At 42.1% G+C, this 26,662-nt stretch overlaps 1 protein-coding gene across 1 annotated transcript; it reads left to right on the top strand.

The window, feature by feature from the left end:
* Nucleotides 1-1,428: 1,428 nt before the first annotated feature.
* Nucleotides 1,429-26,621, top strand: kdm7aa (lysine (K)-specific demethylase 7Aa). The gene is made up of 18 exons (XM_030439848.1): nucleotides 1,429-1,543; nucleotides 10,770-10,855; nucleotides 11,374-11,491; nucleotides 11,672-11,832; nucleotides 14,341-14,482; nucleotides 15,222-15,408; nucleotides 15,843-16,005; nucleotides 18,545-18,632; nucleotides 18,729-18,835; nucleotides 20,037-20,128; nucleotides 20,281-20,367; nucleotides 20,867-21,118; nucleotides 21,245-21,369; nucleotides 21,568-21,722; nucleotides 21,827-21,921; nucleotides 22,080-22,261; nucleotides 22,345-22,727; nucleotides 23,509-26,621. Exons 1-18 carry the CDS (start codon nucleotides 1,446-1,448, stop codon nucleotides 23,595-23,597), a joined length of 2,610 nt encoding a protein of 869 aa, XP_030295708.1. The 5' UTR covers nucleotides 1,429-1,445; the 3' UTR covers nucleotides 23,598-26,621.
* The last annotated feature ends 41 nt before the right edge of the window (nucleotides 26,622-26,662 follow it).

Here is a 26,662-nt window from a genome sequence, read left to right as displayed (position 1 = left end):
CTGCTACTGTGCAGATATTCTGCTGAGGGTGCAGCTTTTGATTGTGTGACATAATTATGCTTTTATTTCTTTATGGCTTATCAGCCGCTTTTATAGGTCACTGATAAGTCAGTGCTGATGCTGCACATTTTGGAAGTTATTTCAGGCAGCTGGTCTTACAGCATTTAATGCATTGTTAATTTTTGTCAGCTTAAGTTACAGCATCACAGAAGAAAAATGAATGTGAATATTTAAGGCATTGATTTTTTATGGCTTCATTATAACACAAATCAATATTCATAAGACTTCATAAGACTGAAACTTGACACTGTTATCAATGGGGCATTTCAAAAAAAGTGGTCAAAGGTTTAATTGATTTTCCTTAACATTTTTTAAATTCTTTTTTATACCTACGAAAATGTCATTTTAGAATCCATTTATTTATAATTAATCTAGTTATATTGTCAAGTTGGGGTCTATGGCGTGGTATATGTATCATATGGTCTATATCAAGGCTGCCCAAAGTGGGGCCAGTGCGACCCATTATATGATTCGGTCCGCCAGATGTTTCTAGCAAAAAGTAAAAGATAAATTAAATTTAAGAGAATTAGAATATAAATCACTGTTTACGATGTGATAAAAATGCTCCTCAAACACCCAGGATCCCTACTGATTAATTACTATTCATGATTTTGTGAGTGAGTGCAAAAGTCAATCAAGTAAGCGAACTTGGGATTCTATCTACGGAAGCCCTGAGGTGCAAGTAAAAAGCAAAATTAAAGAACTTGACGTGTTCTTAACATACTGCCCACCTGAGATCTTGATCTTATTGTGACTTCCTGGTTAAATGTAATGTATATAAATACATTTAAATGTGCATTGATTCATGCTCATTCATGCACTCTGGTAATATCGTCATATTTTTTGTATGGACGTCAATTTTAAGACGGACTTCTTGGAGAGTCTGTAATGATAAAGTAGGTTGAATGGGTTAAATTGATACATCCACTAATTTATCAAGAGTAACATATCTTCAAATTCACCTTTCACCTCACATAAAGTTAAATGATATAATAACATACTATTTAAAACATATTATTAACTAACTACGGCCTATGAGGCTCACAAATGTTGTTCTATTTAGCCTACAAATGATCAGATGTCGCTGAGAATAAGCCCCCATATTGAATTATAATATACAATAATATTAATTAACCATAATAAAAATTGACAAAATCCCCCAAACAGTCCCGTTATGTCATTCCTTTGTTGGAAAAAGTTTGTGTCTATTGTTGGTGTGCCCACACAACCAGATGGAAATGAATAATTTGGAAACTGACGTCAGAGGTGGGATCGCCGAGAATGGAGGATCTCGTGCGCGCTCGGCTCGGCCCTCGGGTATTTCCGGACGTTGGGTTAAATCCCCGCCCCGTTCCATTCCTGCGTTGTTTGGGGACAGTAGGAAGATGGCGGCGGCCCCGCTGTACTGTGTCTGCCGGCAGCCCTACGATGTGAGCCGGTTTATGATCGAATGCGACATCTGTAAAGACTGGTTTCACGGCAGGTACGTCGGTTATAATGTCTTCTATGGATGTGGCTCATGGGAAGCGACAAACACTGGTTGTTTCTCAGAGAAAAGCGACGGTTCTGTGAGCGGTGTAGTCTGGTAGCTAACTTAGCTTGCTAACGCTAGCGGTGGGCGACGGGGGTTTTAAACCGTCTATTGACACGACTTTACGAAAGAAAGTGGGGCTTCGTTCTCTGAAAAATCCTGTTAATTGTTCTGCTAATGACACCAAAACATACGACATGTATCGGCTCTTTGTAAGTATGCCGATAAGGAACATTATTGACTCAAATATTGCCCAAAGCAAGTAGTTTTTATCCACTAATACGCGGATCTATTAGGATCGCCGAGCTGTGTCAGTCAAACCTGAGTGATCAAAAGCTTTGCCGGGGTCATCGTGACATACAGGCGCTGCATGTCTGCCTGATTCTCGTTATCGCTTCAGAGATAAGTTAAATGTTTGATTTATGAGATAATGCAGCTGGACCGGTTGTTGTGTACCGCTGTGAGGACCAAAACCTCGGAATCTGGCTCACCAAGTTGGGTTATTCAAGGTAATGGCAACCGCAGCCAAACCCATGTACTTCAAACTTATCCACATGAGATCTATTTTATAAACAACTTACATTTGTTTGGACTCCATCTCCAGGTTATTGTTACATCAGGTTAATTAATATTCTTTTTTTATATAACATACACATTTCAAGCTGTGTGTGTAACTTGTGTTTTTTGTGTTTTGGTGTGTATCTTGTGTTTTATATTATAAGAAAGCAAATGGTAGAGAACAAGGAGCTTGTTATGGTCGTGCTTTTGATTGACAGCTTGAGAAATTTAAATCCCCCTTTCAAGCAGAGGAGGCACATGGCAGGGGACCCCTAGTGGTGAGCAGGGGGACTTCTTAAAGGGGACCAGACTGGAATATATCCCTGAACTGCTTTATGGTTATGTTTTGTCTTATTTTCAAGCGTCTTCTCCTCATTTCATGTTACAAGCAGGCCAGTGGTGTTACAGATGTGTTGAGTGATTCACGCTGTGTGTGTGGGCGAGTGATGTCAGAATCAAAATGGGAAATGTGATGTTGTGTAATCAAACCCTTTTGTGTCTGGGCATGTAGGGACTAAAATGTCTGATTTCAGTCATACATGTTCTAGTCCACACGGGATAGTAAGACAAACACCCCAGGCTCTGCGGTTAAGATTATTCTTTATGGTTTCGGGGTGACTGAGTTAATTGTACATATTGTGTCAGGTACCTGCCAAAGAGACAAGACAGGGTTGTTGTGTGGCTCACTGTCTGCTCTCATCGTTACACAAGCAGGATTACGAGATTTCCTCAAAGCTATCAAGAACTTGTGTTATAACTTTTGTTGATTTATGAGAGCTGAAGCAATTTATCGATTAGTTGGCAACTACTTTGACAGATAAGATTCAATTAATCTGTCTGAGGAAGACAGAAGGGAGTCAAAATTATGAGTCACTCTTCTTAAATGTCAAGTTGTATTTTTTTTTTTTTAAACTCCCTCATGACTGTAAGCTTAATATCTTTGGCTTGTGGATAGAATAGGACATTATCTTGGGCTCTGGTAAACACAGACTTTCACACAGATTTTCCTATTTTCCTGACATTTTACAGATTAAACAACTAAGCGGTTAATCAAGAAAGTAATCAACAATGAAAGAAGTCTCTATTTGCAGTCAGACAAATTATATTTGGTGTGTCAGACACATGTAGTCAGCAAGACCTGACTGTACAACTGTCACTTTTTATGGACGTTGCTCTAAGTCCATAGGCCGACTTGGACAAGAGTTACACATGCCCGTTCTTTGAATCAGCCTGTGTGGGCGCATCTCCACGGCAACTGTTTATGAATACAATAATCTGTATTTGCTCGTGTTGAAATGACGGAAGCCATTGCGTAACCACATTCAGCATTCTGCCAAAAAACTTGGCGGCCAGCGATTGTGGCGAATCAGAGCCAAAAAAGACTGGCTGTGTGTCATGCGCCAGCAAGAAAAGGAACAAATGTTGGAGCTTCCCCCATTGATGACTAATAAGCAGATACTCACACACACACAGAGCAGAGCTCCAAAAACGGCCACATTTCCTGCCTCTTTCCCACGAGGCTGGCCAGAAGGAAAGGGATATTCTCTGGCTGTGGATGGTGGCACGCCGATGGAGTGGAAAGGAGAGGAGCTCAACCTCCTGGTGCCCGTTTGTCAATGTGCTAGCTAGGTTGTCGTTTGTGTTGGGGACTTTGTCTCGCTGCCTCAGTTTCTGGAAAGTGTCCTGTTTTCCATCACCTGTATCTCTCAGTGTCTTGGTGCACAATACGGGGACTCTTATGGGGTGAGGACTTGGGTCTGGTAAACAGGACCCTGTGTGGTTTATCTGTTTGGGAGGCGTGATCAGTGAAGTAATTTTTGTTGTTGTTGGAGTTGCACCAAGTTTTTCCTCCCCTGATACTGATTCAGTTCAGAGTATTTGCCAATATCTGATTTCCCCACATTTAAAATCTATATACTTCACTGCTGTGGTCCGATGTTAAAGCGGCCTATTATTAGATCAGGTCGATCAGTGGAGTTTTGTATCTAATTTCTGGCAGTAGAGGTCTTTCAATCAAAACAAACAAAAGACATGTGTTGGGTGGGATCATGGGAGTTGTTGGCCTCATCATTAAATGGACACCATTGCCAGTGAAAATCTATCTGCGTGACTCAGAAAGAAATGTTCACAAATTAGGTAATGTTTTAAAGTTTTGTTCATTTGATTTTTAGTCTTGTTTGCAGACTTCCTTCCTTACACTCTCTCTCCTCAAAGTTATAGCAACAGTCAACCAAAGAAAATACACAGTTACTTTGAACAAAATATCGAAACCTTTATCATAATGTAAGTAAACAACTCGACTAATATTTGACAATAGTATAGTCGTTTTCAGACATTTGCGTGCACAAATGTAATGTATAATATCTGACATTGTCCGATGTACCACCACCTGGGCGGGAAAACAAATTGACAGTGATGGAAATCTTCGACTTAGTAACTGGATTCCTGTTCAACTGAACATCTTAAACAAAGTAATAAATACTGTTGATTAATCGGTGATATACGTCCCATTGTGACTGGCTGAAGCGGCGCAGCCATCAGTTAATATCTGGGCCAAGTTCTGTCAATGCCAATAGTTTGTAAAACTTTCTATTGGCGACCTAATTGCAGTGGAAATTTTTTATGGTCAAATTATAACATTCTTCATGTTGTGTTATAGATATCTGGATCCCTAGTTGCAGTGCTTCTTAAACCTTTTGGCTTATGTGTGAAGGCACGCCATTCATTGATCTGATCAACTAAAGATTTGGTTCCCTGCTTAAATAGTTTAATCTGAAAAGCACTGTAGGGCTAAAACTATCCACCATTTCACAAGAAAATTACATTCTCTCGTGACCCAGATTTATCTTGAATGGCACTGCTCTGACAGAATCCTCTAGGCAGTCACTGAAACCCACTATGAGGTCCTGTGGTTTGGATTACAAATGTTAGTTTGAACTCTGTTATTTACCATTTAGAGACTTGCCTAATTACAAGACCTGCTTCTGTACATGGATTGTTTCCAGGGCTTCCTAGATGCCAATTTACGTCAACACTCTGGATGTTGGCATGCTGGAAATCCTCACTGGGTCAAGTGAGATCACAGGGTTTACCCCGGCGTAGGTGTCAAGCACTCCAGTCCGCCCATTGTCTGATTTAGGTATGGGTGTGGGGGGGTGGTGATAGACCAGTGGGGTGCAATGGGGACAGAAGGAAAGATTGATGGGCGCTCTGGCTAGCCAAGTTCAATGCACGATCCGTCACTGTCGCACAGAGTGTGAGCACACTAAAGAGAGATGGATAGCCTCTCAGAGTGCCTTTTTAATGTTTACGCTAAGTGAATGGATGGACGAGTGGAAAGATTCTTCTCTTTTTTTAAACCGGTGTTTTCCAAGAAAGGCATTTCAAATGGTCTGTTTGGATGTGTGTCAGGTTAATAAGCCAGAGTAAAGAGCGACACCGTAGCTTCTGTTAAAAGCAGTGTTTACATTCATTAACAAGGCTGTCTCATGGGGGCAGGTAAACTGCATTACTCTTAGTTTAATCAATGTTGATTAGGGGTCAACGGCCTCATGTATTGATTAGCAGTCAGATGGAATTATGATATTAAAGATATATCACTTCTGGCTTAAGATATATCACTCTGGAATAGAGCTGCAATAAGTCGATAGAAAGAAAGTCAATCAACTATTTTGAAATGTATTTTTTGTTTTTGTCATTTTTCAAGTAAAATGGTCAAACGTTTTCTGGCTCTAGCTTCCTAACTGTGAGGATTTGCTGCTTTTATTTGTCAGTTATGACAACAAAATTAAGGGTTTTCAGGTCTTGGACTGTTGGTTGGATAAAAGAAGCAGTATGAAGACGTGCCAGTGTTTGGTTTGTTCGTTCTGGACTATTCTGGAAATGTGGTGGACCCTGTTGATTCTTATTTTCAGATGATGACAAAGTAATGACAAAATGATAATGATTGTTGGATTCCTTTTCTTCCCCTGAATCCTAAACACTAGAGCTTTTTGAAATGTAAATGGATTTGGATCTCTTAATCATATTGGATCCAAATTCAATGGAAAACTGTCAAGACTGGCCAAAATGTAAATGGACAGCTCAGTTATTAATTGTGTTTTGGATTCAGGAAGTCATGAAGATGCTTAACAACAAGCGCAGACAGAGGATTGTGTCCACAAACCAGTCAGTCTTAAGGTGGGTTCAGACTGAGTTTGTCCTCTGATGTGTTTCAGCAGCAGACAGTCACAAGACTGATGACTTTGTAGGTTTTACAGGGGCGCTGGGGGCCCTTAAGACAACCACGCTGAAGACATGTGTGAAAAAAGAGCCTCAGTGCTCGGAGCCTCAAGGCAACTCAACCTGCACCAAAAACAATTAAGTTGTTAAAACTCCCCGGGGCTCCCATGACGCCCCATAAACAACAAAGTGAGCCTCTTTTGTTGTTTACCAGCTGACTACAGAGAAGCCCCCGGCCTCCTTCAAAGCTGTAACCACGGCAGGGATGTTGGGTTGCTTTTTACACATTGCTTGCTAAAATGATTTAACCAGGAAGGCCAAAATGACAGATCCCTATCCATCTGTCAGGGCTCAGTGGCTCTTACCGCTGTCCAAGTCCTGTGCTGTTTATGTAAGCTTTGGCTGAGTGCATTAGGGAGAAGGGCCGGAGGAGTCAGGTGCTCCTCTGTGGGAGATAAAGATAGCCAGGTGTGTTTAACTGCCCTCATCTCCTCTCTATCTCTATCTCTTACCACCCATCCATTAGGGATCTGCCAGATCCCTAATATGGGCGTGTCGCTGCCCCATGCAGAGCAGTTATTTAGAGCTTAAAATAATGGTGATGCCCGCCTCCAGCTTTTGTGTTTCTGCAACGATCATGGAGGACAATGAACCCCTCACAGTGCATGGACTAATGAATAAGCCCTCTCAGTCACACAGGAAGGAGGCCCTTGATGAGAGGAAGTGGAGGGAGAGGGGCTGTTGATGGCAGGGGTTTAGCCAAGTACACACACATCTCCTCATTCAGGAAGGGATGTTTTGCTTGGTAATCTGCTGCAGTGCCGTCACACAATAAGCCTCCAGTGTGAATAAGGCAAGGTTTTGTTTTAATCTCTGTGACACATTAACTGTACTCTCTTTCACCTCCTCTAACAATGCGCTCTGTTGTTGTCCCACAACATTTGATAACACTATCTCATTAAGTATGAAGATGACGCAAGTTCTCTCCTCGCCAATCTGATCCTCGCTCTGAGTGCTTTCGAAGCAACTGAGGTTCACTTTGGTTCAAGAGCTCTTTGCACACTCACCAGCTCTGCGATGATGCAACACATCATAAAGCCTGAGCAAGGCAGGAAGAAAATACTTGGCCCTCTTTCTCTTTCAGCTGAGCTTCCTCACCCCGTTTTTTTACACTCTCTGTCTCAAGTCCACACAGTTTTGCAAGCGCGGGTGCCTTGTTAAGCAATACTCATTACAGGTGACGCATAAACCCGAGTCAGGCCAGCGTATGTGGCACAGTGCCCTGATTTCCCGCTGTGGCATTACATAAAGAAAGTGAGCTGAGGACAACAAAGTCACCTCGCTGCTCTCGCACCAGGACAAAGCTGATGGCAGAGGCTGTGTGTGACTCATGCTTTCCCCCAGCGAACAGGCACATGTTTGAACCAAGATTCCTGATACATGAGCTAGTCTTAATACTACAGCCAAGCACTGCACTGTGTTATTGTTGGTCATCCGCTTGCTCACGTGCAGGAGCAGGAGTGTTTCTTAAGCCTCTTTCTGGCATTTCCTCTTTTGATTTTCTTCCCAGGTTTGCTTTTTCTTTTTCTATTGAAGTTGAAGGCAACTTGTGAAAAAGATAACTCTGATGTAAACTGGCATCTTTAATGGCAAATGACATTTGAAGCAGAGACATTCCACCAGTAACAGCAGAGCTGATGATGCATTTGTTTAGAAAGCTGCTTTTACAGTTGTTAGGGGGTTGGGGAATGCGGTTTGCCAGGCTTTTGTGGAATCGCAATGTTCTCTAAGGGCTGCTGTCGGTTCATGATGCAATGGCATGGATCATCAGGTTTTGCATGGACTTGTGGGGTCCATACCAGCTTGGGTGCGTGCTATAGTGGAAACAAGAGGTGGACATACCAGGTGCAGAGATATTCTTTAATACACATGCATTTTTTAGGGATTTGTCTCTTTCAGGGTACACGGTAGAGGTGTTTGAGGTGTTCGATTTTTATGAATTATAGCATTTACTGATGGCAGCTTTCTATCTCTGTGTTTTATTGATTGCATTTTGTATATTTGTATATTCTACCCCTGGAGGCATTGTCTTGACAGTTATACTGTATATGCTTGTCTGCTTTGCAAATGCGGTTTTTCAACAAGTGGATGTTTGCAGTGCAGCCAATAATAGCACACGATTGCATACGTGTTGAACGGGGGTGCAGGAGCTACTGTTTATATCCTGTTAGTTCACCGGGGTGATTGGGGCCAGCATTCACACGAGCTCACCACTTCCTGATGAGTTAATGGCCCTCAGCTTTATTTCCTTTACAGTTTCCTGCAATTTCTTGTAGATCAAAGCTGATAGCAGGCTGCCAGTAGCTCCATCCCTCCTGCAGGCGTCTGCCTTTTAAAAGCAGAGGATACACCAGCAACAAATCCATCATTTATATGTCAATCACTGTCAAACTGAAGCGAGTGACCGGTGTCAGTTCTCTTGTATCTGGCTCTTAATTTGAGTTAAATCAGATTTTCCAGACTATGTTGTCCAAGTTATCCAAATGTTTTTTTTATTTTTTAGCGTTTAAGCAAAATAAATAAATCCCCACGGGTTGCCAGAGGAGTAACAGACATCTAAAAAAGATACAGCCAGATGATGTTTAATGGTTTTCCAGGTCAAGTGGGGACATGCCATATGATCTCATAAAACGCGCTCACTGTCTTCAGAGCTCGAAAATCACTTTAAAATGAAAAGCATAATGGCGGCCTACAAGTACAGAGGGTCCTTTGTGTGTGACCTCTTCACCACTTAGTGCACTTCACTTAACAATAAAAATGACTTGCGCACATGCTTGAGTCACACAAACATGCACCTTGCAGGTCTTTATACCTCTAAATAGCCATTGGTGTCCATTCAGGCTGAATGGCAACTGGGTTGCTGCTCAACCCATGCTGCTCTGGAATGAGGCTCTGGTATGCAACAGAGGAATGCATGTGTGTTGGTGCCTGTGGTTCGGCTGTTGCAGGAAGGTCGGGGGTAGAGTTAGCACCATTGCAAATCCAAGGAAGAAAATGGCGAGACTGCAGCAAATGTCATTATCTGTGCAAGCGGTTGATGCACAGCCAAGTTTTTGACCTTATGCTGTTGTCACATAATGACCAGAATGGGAAGTACAGGAAACCTCCCATTATTTCAACATCGGAGTGAAAACAAATTGTGTATAGTTCCTTTTTAAAATATGTGTAAGTGTAAAATACAGCTGCACATTTATTTAAAAAAAAAACTGAATTGCAATATTGCAAAGTACATTACCAATCGTTGAAGTTGCGATGTTTTGATTTGGGTGAATCGGGCAACAACCAAAAAATATCTAAATCTAAACTAACAAACAATAATTATGACAAAATTATAACAAAGTAGTATAGTGCTGCATAGATGTTCTGACATATCAGTCTTGTTCTCCAAATATTAGAAAACATTTTGTTTGATACAGATCCAACAAATGTCACATCATCAGGATTTTAATAGTTTTATTTGGTGAAAATGGAAATTGTGAAGGAAAAATGATCATCATCTCTTTGAGAATCATATCGCAATCAAAGTATCTGTCAAAAATAATCACATCATGATTTGTTTTGTTTTTACACTATCACATAGCACTCGTGTTATTAATAGATGCTTAGATGTAACTACCATTCACTTCTTGAAGCCCTATATCTTTGACAACTTGTACATTTGTTAGGAAAAATTGATAGGAGGAAAGGTCATTTTCTAGACTCAAACTGTACGTTGCAGTTCCTCAGTGTTTGTTTATCCTGAACTTGTAACCCCTGACATCTCCTCTGGTAACACAAACGGTGCTTGACAGAGTTTGACGTTCACTTGGGTGTGATTTAACTGTTTCAACTTGTCCAAGGCAGACAATGAACTCAACAGTGCACATTTAGTCAACACTGCTGGAGTTAATACATGTACTTGCACATCTGCTTTAGTGAAACAGTTTAAACCTCTGTTCTCTCAAAATGTCTCACTAATGAGAGCCTAGAAATCATTTTTGAACTGGTGACTGGTTTCTGGATTTCTTCATCCTTTATGGTCGTAAACTGCCCGGTATTTTATTGAGTTTCAAAAAGTTTCAATGTTTTTTTTTTTGGGAGAATTGGTCCAATAAAACAAGACATTTGAAGGAATCACTGTGAGTTCTTGTGATGGCATGTTTTATATATCAGAACATTATAAAATAGATTCATCAATGATTGAAGCAATTTTTAATTGCTGCCTAGCTCTCAAGAAACACACTGCCACAAAGAAGTTTCACATGAGGTTTGCGTGTGTGACAGAAGAGCTCGTATCAGGTTTAAATGTGTTTTGAAAGCGTGTGAACTTGTTCTAACTCTGTCTCCTGTCCACCTCCAGCTGTGTGCAGGTAGAAGAGCATCAGGCTGTGGATATCGATGTTTACCACTGTCCCAACTGTGATGTCCTACAAGGACCCTCCCTGAGTAAGTACAGCTGTTTGTCATTAGTGGCTTTTTCTTTTTGTTTCTCCGTCTCCCTCTCGTCTCCCTCTCATCTCAGTCATAACATGTATATATCTCATTCATCAAACTCTGTCCTCTCATTCTCTGCCTCACATTTACATGTCTTACCCTTGTTCCATTCAGCGTTTCCCCTCCCACCCCTGTCTCTGTATGTTGGACTGGTCCCAGGGGGAAAGGGTCATTCTCTGCAAGTCTGATTTTTTTCTTCTTCAATTGGGGGGATGGGTCAACCTCGAGGAGCCCAGAGGGCAGACATTAACCGGCTAATTGAATGGTGTTGTAAGCCCTCTGCTTTGATTGGACAAACCCCCCCTCCATCTCTATTTCAATCTGAGCACATGGGTTGAGTGGAGAATTCATGTCCTTACAAAAAGTGGTGGCAACGTGCATAATTCACCACTTTCGGGAGCTTCGAGAGGGACATGATGAAATTAGAATGAAACATCCCTGTGAACCTCTGCTGTCTCTGTTTGTTGCAGTGAAAAAGCGCCACAACTGGCACAGGCATGACTACACGGAGCCAGACGATGGATCGAAGCCAGTGCAGGCTGGAACCTCAGTATTTATCAAGGAGCTCCAGAACAGGACCTTCGCCAGGTAGATATCAATTTGGACACATAACAATTGTCTCATCTGTCAACCTGTTAGCTTGAACACTGACATATAAGTCATCTCGTGAAGCACTCAAATCACTCAAAATGTTGCCTTTATGTAAAGAAAATGCCAATAAAATGTTAACAGATAAATTTTACTTAACTTTGTATTGTCTTGTTTCAGTGGTGAGGAGATTATGAGGCGGATGAAGGGCGAGCAGGTGACACCCAGGTACCTGGAGAGACACGGCTTCAACTACCCCATAGGGGTCACGGAGATGGAGGGCCTGGGACTCAAGCTACCTCCTCCTACTTTCTCTGTCAAAGATGTCGAGCAGTATGTGGGTAAGTTAAATGCAAAAAATCTAATTAAAAGGACCTCTGGGGGGGAGAGTCGGGTGCAGAACTAAGCATTCTTGAGGAATAAACACCCAGATTGTTCAAGAATCAAGAGAAACAAGTCTCTGGTCAGTGCTGAGTTATGTGAGAGTTGACCTGAATTCAAACCCACAGACACGCTTGTTGTGTTGTGTTGCTAGCTAGCTTCCAGCTGATTTAAAGTAATGTGGCTGCCTGTGAACTTCCTTCCTCACTCTCTGATGACAAAATTAAATGCACTGCTAACATGAGTAAACTTATTGAGTTTCTGCATTAGAGCCAGGTTGGAAACATTTAAGATTATGCAATAGGTACACAACCCAAGAAAATATGTATATGTAATCGACATTTAAACATTGATATGTTGCATACTGTATCTGTGGTGTTGTCGGCTGTATCAAATTAACAATAACTCGTTAATGTTTATCCTTTGGGAATGATGTGGATTGGAATACACAGTATCCTCAAGTCTGCTTAAAAGCTTATGAACCACCCAACGGCAGCCAGCTAAGTGGCCATTGCTGAGCAGGCGCCATCTGTGTGTCAATATGAACAGGTTTCCAGGTTCATGGGGTTTTAACCCACTTATCGGGCATCAGGCGATGGCTGAATGAGTCCTAAATGAGTGACGTCTAAGCTTTCACTACCCTCTATGTGACCACAACGCTTCCTTAGTGAAACAGCCTGCCACTTCCCGGCTCCTATTACAAGACCATTACCAAGCCCACTGGTGTTTTTATCATTAAGTTCAGATTACAGACTCCCCCTCTCACTTTATCTCGCTCTCCCATGCCCTATTGAGCATTAAGCCAAGGCACAGGTGTTGTGACCGAGGGACTGAGTGTCGGCTTACGTTTCTTACAGTTAGAAGACAATGAGAGAACAGGAGTGGACGCTGATGTCTTCTGTGACTCACTAATGTGGAAGCAGTTGTGTAGCCAACTTCGTGTGTGGCCCACGATTGAGCATCTTATGATGGAGGGTCCATAAATATAGCTTGGAGCAAAGGTTTGATAGAGATTCACACATTGAAGAAAATATAAATCTGTGACGTTTATACAATAGTCGACACAGACCCCAAGAGGAGAAGTCAGAATTGTACTTTATTGCCTGCATTCCCACAGCAAGCTTTGTCTTTGAATTCATATTTGAGATCTTTATAGAAATCAACTTACTGCTCAGAATGATGAAATGTATTCTCAGGCCAAAGCCAACATTTAAATCCAACATTTCCTCAGGCGGCTGTGCAGCTGACTTGACATTCTTCCAGTGAAGAAGATCATAGCGTCTCTGGATTTAAATGCTCATTTGACCCCGGGCAGGTGCTTTATCTTTCCAAACAGACAGTACACATCTGTGAGATCACAAAACTACCTTTTGAACAAGCTAAAGAGTAATAATGTTTGGACTTTTTCCTTGAGGTTCCCAAATTAATCGATTCATGTTGCCGCTCTGTAGTGCAGTAAGAGTTTCGGGTTGACAAAGATATATTTGCTGCTATTACCCTAATTAATGTGCTCTTTAACATTACCGGCTATAGTGATATATCATGGTGGTAACAATAGGACATGAAGTAGCTGAAGTGCCTCTCAAGCGGCTTCAGTACTGTAGCTTTTGGACAAGATAAAAAGCTTCTTGCTGTCGGGTTTGTGAAGCTGGTGTTTGAGCTCGGCGTTGTGTGGTTTCCATGCAGCTTTGTCTTTCACTGTGTGACTGACTGCCTTTACTCCAGCTGTTCTCTGTCATCAGACGCTGGCCAGCTGGGCCTTCAGAGGTGTATGTGTGTGTGTGTGTGTGTGTGTGTGTGTGTGTGTGTGTGTGTGTATGCGTATGTGTGTGTGTGTGTTTGAGGGGGAGGGAGGGAGAACACGCAAAGGGGCAATAAAAAAGGTGAGTGGGAGGGGTGTGGGGAAAATACAACAACCAGCTGTCTTGCTGCACACACTGCAGCTCGGCCCTACTTCCGGCCCCAGTTGTCACCCGAGTGTGATTTGTAGCGTCCCAACTGTTAGCTGTGTATTCTCTGCTTTGACTTGTTTTTTTCTTTTTCCTTTTTAAGCATCTGTTTTCTGTCTCTTACGCTCAAAAATGCGCCACACGAAGCCTGTACATGTACAGTCTTTCTCACATCTATAAACGTATTCGCCGCTGTGTTTGAGGTCTCCCACGCACACATAGGCGTTAAAAGCAGCAACCCTCTCACCTCCACCCACGCCCCCTCCTCAGGGACTGCCGGTCTGGACAGATTGACAGATTGTCTCGCTTGTACAACCCTTCCCCACGCTGCCATATTGGTGCCAGTTTCCCTCAGGGCTTGATCTCTAAAAGCACATGGAGATGCCAGCAGGCCACTGACCCCAGTGAACCCAACGCCTACAGCAGCCAATTAAAAAGTTGAAGATATTTCTCACTCAACACTACAGAACTTCTCCATCTGATGTAATATGGACTAAGTGGTGCTTGTCTCCCATGTAGGTGGCGACAAAGTCATCGATGTGATAGATGTGGCACGGCAGGCGGACAGCAAGATGAAGCTCAGCGAGTTCATCAAGTATTTCACCACGCCGCATCGACCGAAGGTCCTCAACCTCATCAGCCTGGAGTTCTCTGACACTAAGTAAGCTATACTCCTGATCGCTCTGTTGGCTCAAGGAAGAGCTTCAGGAAGCACAGAGTCCTAATTAACGCAAGCAGTGCAAGTCAGTCGAGGCATGTCACACACTGGCTGTGTGACAAAAATGTCAACAATTTTTAGAGTTTATGTTTGCAAATGTATTTGAGCGTCCAGTCTTATCAAGAAAATCTTAAGTAGTTTCACTTTGTCAAACTTTCCCTTTTATGATCAACTTTTTTTTAGCATTTAGCTTCAAACATATCCAGACAAATCACAATAACAACAACAAAAAACAAATCAAAACTACAGTTTCTGAAGTCAGAAATGAACTTAAACACTATTATCAGTTTCCTTTGTGAATTAGAAGGTGTTGTAGTAATTGTTGACAGCTATGTTTTTGTTTTCTGTTTGCATACATACCAATACAAATACATCTGCAATAAGCTTTCAGTAGCCTGGACCAGTTATCAACTTCAGTTACATAGCTGAAACCAGTTACATGTTTGGGTTTTCAGTATGCCAGGTAGACATGTGTTTTGTCAGGATTTAATCGATACTAATACAATTGAATCGGTTTGCTTCTTTATTGGAACAGTAATATTTATGACAGAAAACCCATTATGAACTCATTAATATCTGACTGTAAACTTAAAATGACAGTAAAGAGAATCGTTAACTTTGAGTTAAGACAAGTGTTAATAACTGTTTTAAAGTCTAACCACACTTTTTTTTCCCTAATAAGGATGTCAGAGTTGGTGGAGGTGCCAGACGTGGCTCAGAAGATGTCCTGGGTAGAGAACTACTGGCCAGATGACTCCTTCTTCCCCAAGCCCTTTGTCCAGAAGTACTGCCTAATGGGAGTCAAGGACAGCTACACAGATTTCCACATAGACTTCGGGGGCACCTCGGTCTGGTACCATGTTCTCTGGGTGAGTGTGTGCATGAAATCAGGCATGAATTGACAATGACACATTTCAGGCTAAATTAGCCACTTGTTTGTGGTTTAATCTGAGACCACGCTGGCCTTTCATTTGTCAAGCTCGGTGATTTTCAGTGTGTTTGTATATACGGAGGTATTTAGGGCAGGCAGTCACGGCTGATTGGCTACCACTTGCTGAAAGGTCACACTGCTTCTCACATCACATCTATTCATCAGGCAGCTCCGGGGGCAGCACTGCTGTGCCCGTTGTGATGATCTTACCCTGCCTCATCCATGAACTAAAGCTGACCTTAATTTCAAGGTGTTCGTGGGTGTTTATAAGGGCAGCATCACCACAGCTGCCTCGATCTGACACACAACATCTCAGTTTCACGGAATTGCGCCCATCATTTACTGAAAAATCTCTCTTCTTCTGCTCTTCAGGGTGAGAAGGTCTTCTACTTGATCAAACCCACTCCCGCCAACCTTGCACTATATGAGGCATGGAGCTCCTCGCCCAATCAGAGTGAAGTGTTCTTTGGGGACAAAGTGGAGAAGTGTTACAAGTGTATTGTGCCCCAAGGAACCACCCTGCTCATCCCTACAGGTTTGTGGCTTTGTTTATGCTTGTGTGAAGTTTCTGTTGATCATAAAGTCCCAAGTTCCTCTCCTGCTGACTTTGATGTTACTTTCACCTCCTGGTCCGGACCGAGGAAAAGGTTCCGGTCTGGTCTTGTGTTCACACTGACTTTTTACAAATTCATCAAGTACTGAAAAACAGGAAGACATTAGCCACACTTCCACCACAGGAACTTACCCCAGGGTCTAGGAACCTTAGTAGGAACTTGGATTTCCAACTGTAGGGGTCAGGGTCTAAATTAAGCCCTGGTGACAATATTTTACCTCCTAAAAATGTCCTGCTCAAGGGGTAGTACTTTCCAAAAGTACAGGAACTGTGGGGGTGGGGTTTGCAGCACTGAACATTTCTGATCGGTATGTAAGCTTTTAATTATAGCCACCATTTTAAAAGTCTAAAGCCATACACCAGTTTTCTTATGCTCGGTTTGCTTTAACACATTTCCAGGGTGGAAACGCAGCTATTCAGACTGATGTGTTCCTACCAATCAACACAAAGTAGTTTCCACATCCTTCAAGTAGGACTTAAACCAGTTCAGGACTGTGCCAGAAAGTTCCACGTTGTTTCTGGTCCATCAGGAAATACATTGTGGTTCAGTGTGTTGAAAGCATCACTGAGGTCTAATGAAAAAAACTACCTAGGCTCGATTGTTCAGAACATGAAAGCAAACCTGGTTTCCGAGCACAATACATTTTGGTCAAGCAGTACAGCTATCTGTTTCACTATTGTTGTATCAGTGGCTATGTTTACATGCACCTTATATTACTCTATTTCCTGAATATGTCAACATTCTTGATTTCATATGGTGTCATGTAAACAGCATATTCTGTTTAGATATTCTGAATTTGGACGTAGCATTTCCGGATTGATCAATATGCCGACACTATTTGGGTTTTAGTAGCATTCTTTGGACATGTAGAATTAGAATATGTTGAGATGAATTTGCGCTGCACTGTTGCCTGATTATGTTGCCATCTCTGTGCGTGGAGGCTGGGGTAGAGATCTCTTTTTTTCTTGATACATCCAAGGTAGAGACGCCAGATTAAAGACGAGCCCACATTTCTGTTTGTAAGGAGATCTCCTTACAAACAGAGATGTGGGCTTGTCTTTTCTACTTTTGAAAATCACGACTTGGATATCAACAGGTTTATTTTGGATATGCATAAATGTCAGGAACAGGAATATCATGGGATATTCCTTTTTCTGTAGCTGTGAAAGCGACTTAGTTAGAGTATTTTTTTTATGGACAAGGGCAAAACACAGAATATTTTGCACGTGTAAACGTAATCGGTGCAGCTGTCGTCTGACTAACTCTTGAGTGCCAACCCAGCTGACCTGTTGTCGGGATTTGTTTGTCTTTTCACATGCATTCAAAAGTGAAAATAATCATGCTTCCCAGGGCTGCTGCCAGGAAAATACAGGCCTCCTGAAGGTCCTCTGTCATTGCCAGGGGAAAATAACAGAGAGGGAATTTCTTCCTGAGCAACTACCCAAACAGTTCTTAATGATCATGATTACAATGGAAAAATGAAGAGAAACCGTGCTATTATATAATATGATGAAAGTAGCAGTGATGCTGCAGATCACAGCTTTCCCTGCACATGACTTTGTAAGCTGACATTACTTTAACTAGCAGGGTAAAAAAGATGTTTGTGTTACGTGTCACTAACAGAATATGACATGCTTTCTCTTACAACAGTGGCGCTAACGTCTCAAGTCATACAATTACCCATCCATCAGCCTCTCAAAAGAGTTTTTTAAGCCGATTGAGTTCCTTTGCTGTCTCCGTGCACCCGGACACACAAAGCTCAGTTCAGTCCGTCAACTGCTGGACAATCAGTCTTCAAGCAATGCTTTCTCAGCAGGCTGAAGCAGTGTTGTAAAGAAGAGCTTTTTTAGCAGAGAGGGTGTGGAGAGGTGGGAATTAAGTGGGGGTCAGAGAGCACAGTAGGTCAGTCAACCAGTGCATTATCAGGCCTGTCTATCAGACTTAAAGAAAACCCCCTTAGACTCTGCTTTCTCTCACTTTATGTTGTAGAAAGAGGAATGTTTATCGGAGGGAGAACCCGTCATTTAACGGACAACCTTATCTTTTTAAAGGCGGACTGTGGGAGGGAAAGTAGTTTGTTTTTGTCCTGAAACGGGAGTTTTTTTGTGTGCGATCAGACATATAAGTGGCGTAAATGTCTGTTCGTACAAAGTCCCAAAATTTAACTGTTATGTTTTCAATGTTAGGATTATGCTTGAAGTTGTTTTTACAGTGGGTACAACAGTAATTTTAGATATTTCAAAATTGCCTTTATAGTAACAATTTACATGTGATGATAAAGGTTTCAAGAGAGTGGAAATTGTCAGTCTATGCACCTTGAATGTTCTTGAATTTTACTCTTACAATGCTGAAGTACCCTTTTATTAAGTTATCTATTTAGCTGTCATCTCTTTTAGTGTGTTATGGATGTCAGTCTGTGTGTACGTTGTGTAAACCTCTGTGCTCTGGCGCCCCCTGCAGGCTGGATCCATGCTGTTCTCACCTCTCAGGATTGCATGGCGTTTGGAGGGAACTTCCTTCACAACCTCAATATTGGCATGCAGCTCAGGTAAACAGCACATTAAATACAGGGATGGCTCCATTTATGTTAATCTGCTTCTCGTTTATCACTGAACCATTTTGTGCTCCATCTGTTGGTTTGCAGGTGTTACGAAATGGAGCGTCGTCTGAAAACCCCAGACCTCTTTAAGTTTCCGTACTTTGAGGCCATCTGTTGGTATGTGGCCAAGAACCTCTTGGAAATGCTAAAAGGTGAGAGACAAATGCTAATATGTACAAACACAGAGACGAGAACACACATTATTATATATATAGTAAGACGTTTTACATATCGGATCTGTCAGAACTATAACAATGAATAAAAATGGATAAAAGGCTGTAAATGTAGAGCAGGTGGTTGATTTTTTAGGAGCATCTGTTCAAATGTGTGCAGTCTAAATGATGGAATTAAAATTGCTACCGTCAGAGACAATATTAGTTATGATAACGGTCCAGGCTCAGACCCAGAGTGGCTCCAAAACTGCTGTGCTGCGGATTCATTTTATCTCCACTGGCAAAAGTATCGATGCGCTCCGATGCCACAAGAATAAAACCGATGCAGTTTTGACAAAATAAAAAGAAACGCTTGCATCAGGGTTTTTGCTTTCAGTGATGTCATTTCTTGGAATATCTCCAAATGATTCATATCCCTGAAATCTGTACAACTTAAGCTAGAGAGGCTTAAAACTAATGACATTATATTTAAGAATCACAAAATGTATTGATCCAAAACAATGTAGAAAAATGTAGAAACATGAACAAAATGCATCTTAACACTCAAGACTTTTGAGACAAAGAATTAGATCAGTAACGATAATATATATGTACTTAAATGCACATTTTCCCTCAGATGTGGTTATCAAACACTTGTGACTTAGATGTGTATGAAGTGGAGGGCAGTTATTTTACACCAAACTAAGCAGACTTCAGTAATTATAATTCACCCCAGTGCCACCACACTATAATCAAAACTTCCGAATATGTTATGCTCCAAACGACTGACTTTGACTAATTTCTCTCAATCGCTTTCTGACAATTATCAACCTTCTTCTCTGCTCCTCTCCCGCCATTTGTCACTGCTTGTTGTCACGACATGCACCGTATGTTACATAACATAATGACCTCATCATGGCGGTACAGCGTGATGAGGCAGAAGACGGAAGCCTCGGCTTTCTGCTGCAGAAAGAACGAGTGTCCTGGCTATAACGATTTTTATGTTAGATCAATTTAAACAGGATTATATAAAGAACAAGTGCCTGCGGGAGATATAGAAAATGGTGGTCAGGTTAAATCAGGTTAAATCTTTCCACCAAGGTCTAAATATTATGTATCTTGAGACATTTGACATTTTTCAGTTTTCTCTCTGCTGTTTTTTTTTTAACAGATTTAACTCTTTTTATATTTCCCAACTCAGAGCTACGAGAAGACAACTGTCCGCCATCGACCTACCTAGTGGAGGGAGTGAAGGCTTTAATCAGTGCACTGAGGACCTGGTTGAAACGAGAGGTGAGAGTTCTCAAAGTCACCTCAACTGTCCAGATGGTTATTGTTACACGGTCGGAGACATCACCGCTGTTTGTTCTTATCTGCTGGATGTGTGTCAGTGATCAACAACAGACTTCTTTCTGTTCTCATTGTGCTCTGCTGTTGTTTTTAAGGTGACTGAGCCCACCAGTGAGGTACCGGATCATATCAGGCCAAACCATCTCATTAAAGAGCTGACTAAGGAAATCCGCTACCTGGAGGTAAGAGGGAAAGAAGAGGGAAGGATATACGATATATGGAGCTATTTTTGTCAGCCCTGAGAGGAGCTAAGGTTCTGAATAGATGCATTAGTGCTGGTTTTAATGATAATAAATTGTCCTGAAAACAAATAACAGCCAAAGCATTTTGTAGCACCTTATAGTCAGTCCTCAGACCCTTCTCTGTCTTTTTTATACACAGCTGTTACCAGATTCATTTTGCCTTGTTGATGTGCTTTTGAGGAGCACTCTGTTGCTATACTTAGCACTAATTTTGTACCACTGTGATCTGTTGTTCTGTTTTGTTTGATGGACTTTGTTACTCTTCGTAACTCAAAAGTTTGGCCCAGCTTCATATCCCACCCACAGGAAGCCAAAAGCCAAACTGACAGCTGATTATGAGGCTACATGAACAGAAAACTTTCAAACGTCTTACAGGAAATTCATGAACTTCTTCTGACTTCTTTAGTAACTTGTCTCCATGATGTGTTTTGCTTCTTAGGAGGAACCGGTCAGCGGTAGCAAGCCAGTGAAATCTCAGGGAAGTGGGTGTGGAGTAGCATCTGGATCAAACGGCTGCCCGGCCACTCGCTCCACACTGGAGAAGCTGTGCCAGGCCCGGCAAGCGAGAAGGGCGGCCAGGCGGCTGAGGGAGCAGCAGCGACAGGCCCCCAAGGTGCCCTCGAACCTGGACATCTTGGAGCGGCACACCAGGGAGGTGCTGAGGAGGCTGGAGGTGGGACCGCTGGAGGAGGTGAGGAGGATGATCACAAAATCTGCTTTGTTATTCGCAAAATAATTAAGCTTTATTGCTTTTATTCGGTGAATCAGAGAAATATAGCATAGGTGACGTTAATTGACTGATGTCCTGTTCTTTTAGGATGAGGCGTTCTGTGCCAAGGTTCATGGGAAGCTCAACAAAGTGTCGACTGCATCGGCTGCTGCTGCAGAGTCTTTAGACGACAACCACCTCCGGCTAATGCTGGTCAACGGTAGAATCATCAGGTGAGAGCTTGCTTCACTTTGGTTTTCTTATTAATGAAGGCTCAGAGCTTTTCTTGATTTTGCAGCTTCATGACAAATGCTTTTTTTTAAATTCAAATAACGGGGGACTTTTATTATTATTCTGCAGTCAGGATTCTCTATTTCATGGCGAGGTTACATCGTGTTTCATCATTTAAACATGTGTCTTTGTGCGTGCAGAGATATGAGGCGGCCAGGCAGCAGCCCGGTGAAGACGGAGGGTGAGCGGTCACCTGTTGGCCAGGGCCCACCAAAGAGTTGTGTGGATGTGAAGTTGGAGAGGACACACGACGGTCAAGAGCAGCACAGCACGGTCGACAAATCTACAGTCCTCAGTAAGTCACTACTTTGAGCTCCTATCATTGTTAATCCCATGTATAAGCAGAGTCTAAATCATTATGAACATTTTAAACTCAAAGTGTGTTTGTGTGTTTGCCAGGGGGTCTGGAGAGGATGAAGACTGAACTCAGGGAAGAAGTCTCAGGACACTCTGGGGTGTCAGACATGGAGTCAGACAGTGACTCTCCCACAGAGGTAAAAACCTCAGGATCATGTGTCACACTGATTGAAAGGAAGGAAAACCACAATCAATACTGAGCTGTTTTAAAGCCCTCAGCTGTCCTGACACCTTGATTTCCACACCGAAGTACGTGCGGCTCAATCACATGAAATCTCTCTCTCTGTTAATGCAGCATAAATCGTCATCGTCATCGTCGTCTTCCTCATCGTCGTCGTCCTCTTCTGACGAGGATTCAGACAGCTCCCAGGAGGACGAGGAGGAGAAGGGCTCGTCTCACCAGAAAGGCTCAGGGCACACCATAGAGCTGGACCAGTCTGGCCAGAAACTCAGGCACAAACACAAACCACTCAAACGGTAAGAAATGCCCGGAAATAGTCACGTCACTTGTTGTTTTTAAACGCACTGAGATGTAAACAAGTCCTGTGTTCTCCCTGCAGAGAACGTCCTACCTCACCCAGCACAGAAGAGGCCATTCAGGGGATGCTGTCTATGGCTGGTCTGCTGTGCTCCTCCAAGCCGGAGAAGGTAGCCTCGCCCCAGAAACCCTGGTGGTCCAGCCCCGGCCAGTGCTCGCCGCTGGAGCAGAGGGAGGCGGCGCAGCACCAGCACCGACTGCAGGGGGACAAGAGCCCGATGGACAGCCAGGGCAACAGCAGCGAGGCCTGGGACAATCAGGGGCTGCCCAGCCCTCTCAACCGGAGCCACGGCAGCAGCCCCGAGACGGACTACCAGTACTGTGACCCCTCAATGTCTCCACCGCTGCACCCCTCCAAGAGGCACGCCCCCAACCCCCCACCTATCAGCAATCAGGCCACGAAAGGTTTGCAGATTATTTTAACTTCTTACTGTGAAGAGACAGCAGACGAATGTTTTCACGCTCACCAGCTGAAGAGGGAAAGTTTCTCAAATGTGATGAGAAAAAATATTTACACATTTATAGAATGTGGATTTAGAGGAAGTTGAATTTATGCAAACATGACATTAAATAACTAAATGTAAACATACAGTTTACAAGTTACCCCAGCTACCCCAACTTTCCACACAAAATGTGCAAATTAAAATTGTTCTGGGGGTTTTGGACTGTTAATCAAAACATTTAATTTCTTAAATATGTCAACTTGTGGTCTAGGGAATTCTGATGTTCAAAGACTGACATTTTATAGAAATACTGGACAGTTGAAAATAATTATAAACTAATATATATTATTATAGGAATAGTCCCTGAGTTGCAGCCCTAAATATTTATTTTCTTTTATGTGTAATTGAAGATGTACGATTGGGAAATTTTGTCAGATACATTTTTTTAAATTATTATTCTCCAAAGAAAACTTGATTATGTTTTTCCTTTTTTAAAAACGACTATAAAACATTTATTTTTGTTTAGTAATTAAGTTTTCTTTGTTTGGGGAATAAAGCAAAAAAATCAGTATCTGGAAAAAAAATTCAAAATCCTTTTTCTTTTATCTGCTGATAGTTTGAATATCGTGAATATCGGCCGATACCGATGTTCATTGGATTAGGCGGTGCAGCATTATGCTTAGTTCTCTTCTAATTAATTATCTCCATTAACATTCAGTCTCCTTTTGTTTTTCCTTCTTCAGGCAAGCGGCCCAAAAAAGGAATGGCCACAGCCAAACAGAGACTGGGGAAGATCCTGAAACTCAACAGACACAGTCGCGTCTTCGTCTAACACTCCAAATCTTCATCGGGAAAATGAAAACACGGGGATGAGAAAAAAGAAAAAAAACAATTTGCGTTTTTGTTTCCAGACACTTTTGTGCCGTAGAAGTGAGAAGGGAAAAAAGAAAGAACTCACCGCCTGGAGACGACTAAACCGAAACCTTTACACGTTAAAAAAAACAACAACAACACGCTCACTGTGCATGCTTAGGAGACAGGGTATTGGATTTGAAATAAGCAAGTGCACGACTTCACTACAAGCACACGCAGAACAAAAACAGAAAAAAAAAAAAAGGAGCGACGGGAAGAGGAGACGACGAGCATGTTATGAAATGCTGCCGCAGGGAGAAGCTGGACTGAAGCTCCTGCAGGCATTCAAACAGACAAAGATGTCGGAGGTCTAATAAACAGAAACAACAGGAATGCTCGCTTTGCCGGGGAGCAGCACGATCTCTACTGCTTCTGATGCCAACATCATCTGCATCACATTTACTAAGATTTCCTCCCTGCCTGCCTCCCTCCCTTCAACCTTTACTCGCTTCATGGCTGACGATCTGAGCGGGATGGAGGAGCGAAGAAGAAGCTCCAGCAGGGTCCTTTTTCTTTTTTTCTTTTTTTTTTTTCCCTCTGGCCCTGAGAGGAGGAAACGAGGTGCTAACGGAGGAGAACTGATATTTCAAAATGGTGCTTATTTGTTTGTACTTTTCTCCACTCATGCTTGCCCCCTTTCCCCTTCCCTCGATTCCCCCACTTTTATCTCAATCACACCAGCAATAATGACTTGGAGGAGAGGACAGAGCGAGAGGCAGCACTTTGCCACGTTTCTTCCCCGTTTGAAAAAAAAATTAAATCGGTGCGTTAGACTCGCACAGGTTTGTGCGAAAGTATCCTCTCAGATGTGCACTGGGGATCTGTGTTTCTGAGTCAAAGTGCTGCCTCTCTGAATTTGTTTAAAAACGGAATTGCGAGTCGTTCGCTCGGGTCCGATGACGAACGACTCGCTTGATATCCTGCTTAATTTATTTCTCGTTTTATCTGTGATGGTTTTTTTTAATGTGTTATTTTTATGGATTCTGAATGATGTATTTATTAATTGAAAGAGATAATGATTTTATTATATTTGGACCCTTAAACCTCGGCTATTCTGAGGGTTTTTTTTCCTTTTTTTATAGGGTTTTTTCGCTCCTTTCTTTTTTTTTTTTATCTTTAACACATACTTTTTGTAAATGTGGATGTTTTAGAGTTCATGTGATCACCATCTGTTGAGTAGCATTACCTTCAAACCCTTTTCACGACTCCTTTTTCTCCCCCAGTTGAATAGATCCTGTGTTGATTCTTGTCTGTTCTGGTTTCCTCTTCTCCCTGTAGCCGGAGGTTATTTGGGGGGGGCTATGTGCGAATAGTAAACTAGGTAAGGTTGAGAAACTTCCATATCTACACCTGAGCTTTTTCAACTTAGTGCCACTTCTCACTTAGCAAAAAAGACAAAACAAGTATTCTGAGCCACTGTGGTCGATCCAAAGTAGTCGATGCATTCAGAAGAAGTGAACATTTGAGGAACTTCAATGGGATGAGTGAGGTTTTACCTTTTTTTAGTAAAAAAAAAAAAAAAAAAGAAATGGAAAAAAAAAATACCAGTGCTGATGTGTGTTTTGCTCGGGGTGTGCAGTTCTTCACTCTCAGGGAATGATGCCATGGACATAAACCTTCGATTAACCACCAGCCACGTCATGGATGCAGACAGGATGCTCTCAGCACTCGCTCAAGACTTTAAAAGTTTCACCTCGTGCTCTGCAGTCGCTGAGGTTCGTTTGTTTTTCATTGTTTAAAAAAAAAAAAAAGATGATTTCCTGGTCGTGGTTTAAGTTGTGATGATAAGCTGTGCTTTAACCAGGCAGTCATTGTATCTTTTAGGCTCACTTTTACAACTTCTGTTCACATGGGTCTCGCCCCCACTGCTTCCGTAAAGGGTCATGCCACCAATTTTACACATTAAAGTGTGTTTACAGGTCTTGTGGAGAAAAAAAAAAGGCTTTTGTGGCTCCAGAGGAAGTTGCATGTAATCTGATAATTTGCCTCAAGTGATGTCAATCAGTGGCTCAAGTGCACTGTGGGTTGTGAAGGTGCCAGGTTTCGAAAAGGAAGGCTACTTTCCGCTTTGAGTGTCTTTTTAAAAAACATGTTTGTAAAATGCAAAACAACTTCTCTTTGGTGTTCATATTCTGACACACCGAGGCCAGAAAAATGACTACCCAACTCGGAAAATGGGATAATTTGAGGAGCACATGAATGCAGAGTAAGATTGGACCGCTTTTCAAAACCTGGTGACTACATTACCCAAAATGCAACTTGGCCACTGAGTGAAATCACTGGAGAATAATTATCAGATTGCATGCAGCTTCCTCTGGAGCTACACAAGGCTTCATACTACTTTGTTCACATATGCAGTAGTAATACTCAAGACCTGTTAAAACACAATGTGTAAAATTGGTGGAGTTGCCCTTTAACACACGTTCAGCTCAGTGTTAAAGTAGTTAAACTCCCCTGTGACTCTATAAAGACACTTCACACATGTTGCCAAGTAGCTTTAAGACGACTCTCTGAACAGCACGAGACTTTGACAGCTTTGCTCAGGTTGACCGATCATTCAGACCTGATGACGTGTTCCACTTGACCTACAACACGAGCGTTAATCACATTGCCAGACTGACTTCCTCCCTTTTTTCTTACACTACACTTTAACCTTTGAACTCTTTGCATGTCAAAAACACACGAGCTGGCCCGCAGGCAGGGTTTGTTATAAGCTGTTAGTATTCATCGTACAGGATCTGTCCCTCTTTGCTTTTATACGCAGCTCCCTTGGCATTTGTGTTATGTGCGTTGGTTCTTGCAATGTTTTTATTTTTTCTCTCCAGATTTAAATGGCTTATGATTTTAAATATACAAACACTGGCTAACTGTGACACTGTTGATGCGTTGCATTTTGTTTCTGCATTTCAAAAAATTGCGTGTAAATAAAACTAATGAAATAACATGCTTTTGTCTCATTGTCTAAATACTCACAAACAGCTGTTC

The sequence above is a fragment of the Sparus aurata genome, chromosome 14 (assembly GCF_900880675.1).
Source record: "Sparus aurata chromosome 14, fSpaAur1.1, whole genome shotgun sequence".
Classification (NCBI taxonomy): Eukaryota; Metazoa; Chordata; class Actinopteri; order Spariformes; family Sparidae; genus Sparus; species Sparus aurata.
The sequence above is the reverse complement of the archived record's forward strand: the minus strand, read 5'-3'. Positions and strand labels throughout refer to the sequence as shown.

Coding starts and splice junctions, on each gene's coding strand:
- kdm7aa (XM_030439848.1), top strand. CDS start 1,446: ATGGCGGCGGCCCCGCTGTACTGTGTCTGCCGGCAGCCCTACGATGTG. Junction 15,409..15,842: donor TCTGGTACCATGTTCTCTGG/GTGAGTGTGTGC, acceptor TCTGCTCTTCAG/GGTGAGAAGGTCTTCTACTT. Junction 22,262..22,344: donor AAACACAAACCACTCAAACG/GTAAGAAATGCC, acceptor TTCTCCCTGCAG/AGAACGTCCTACCTCACCCA.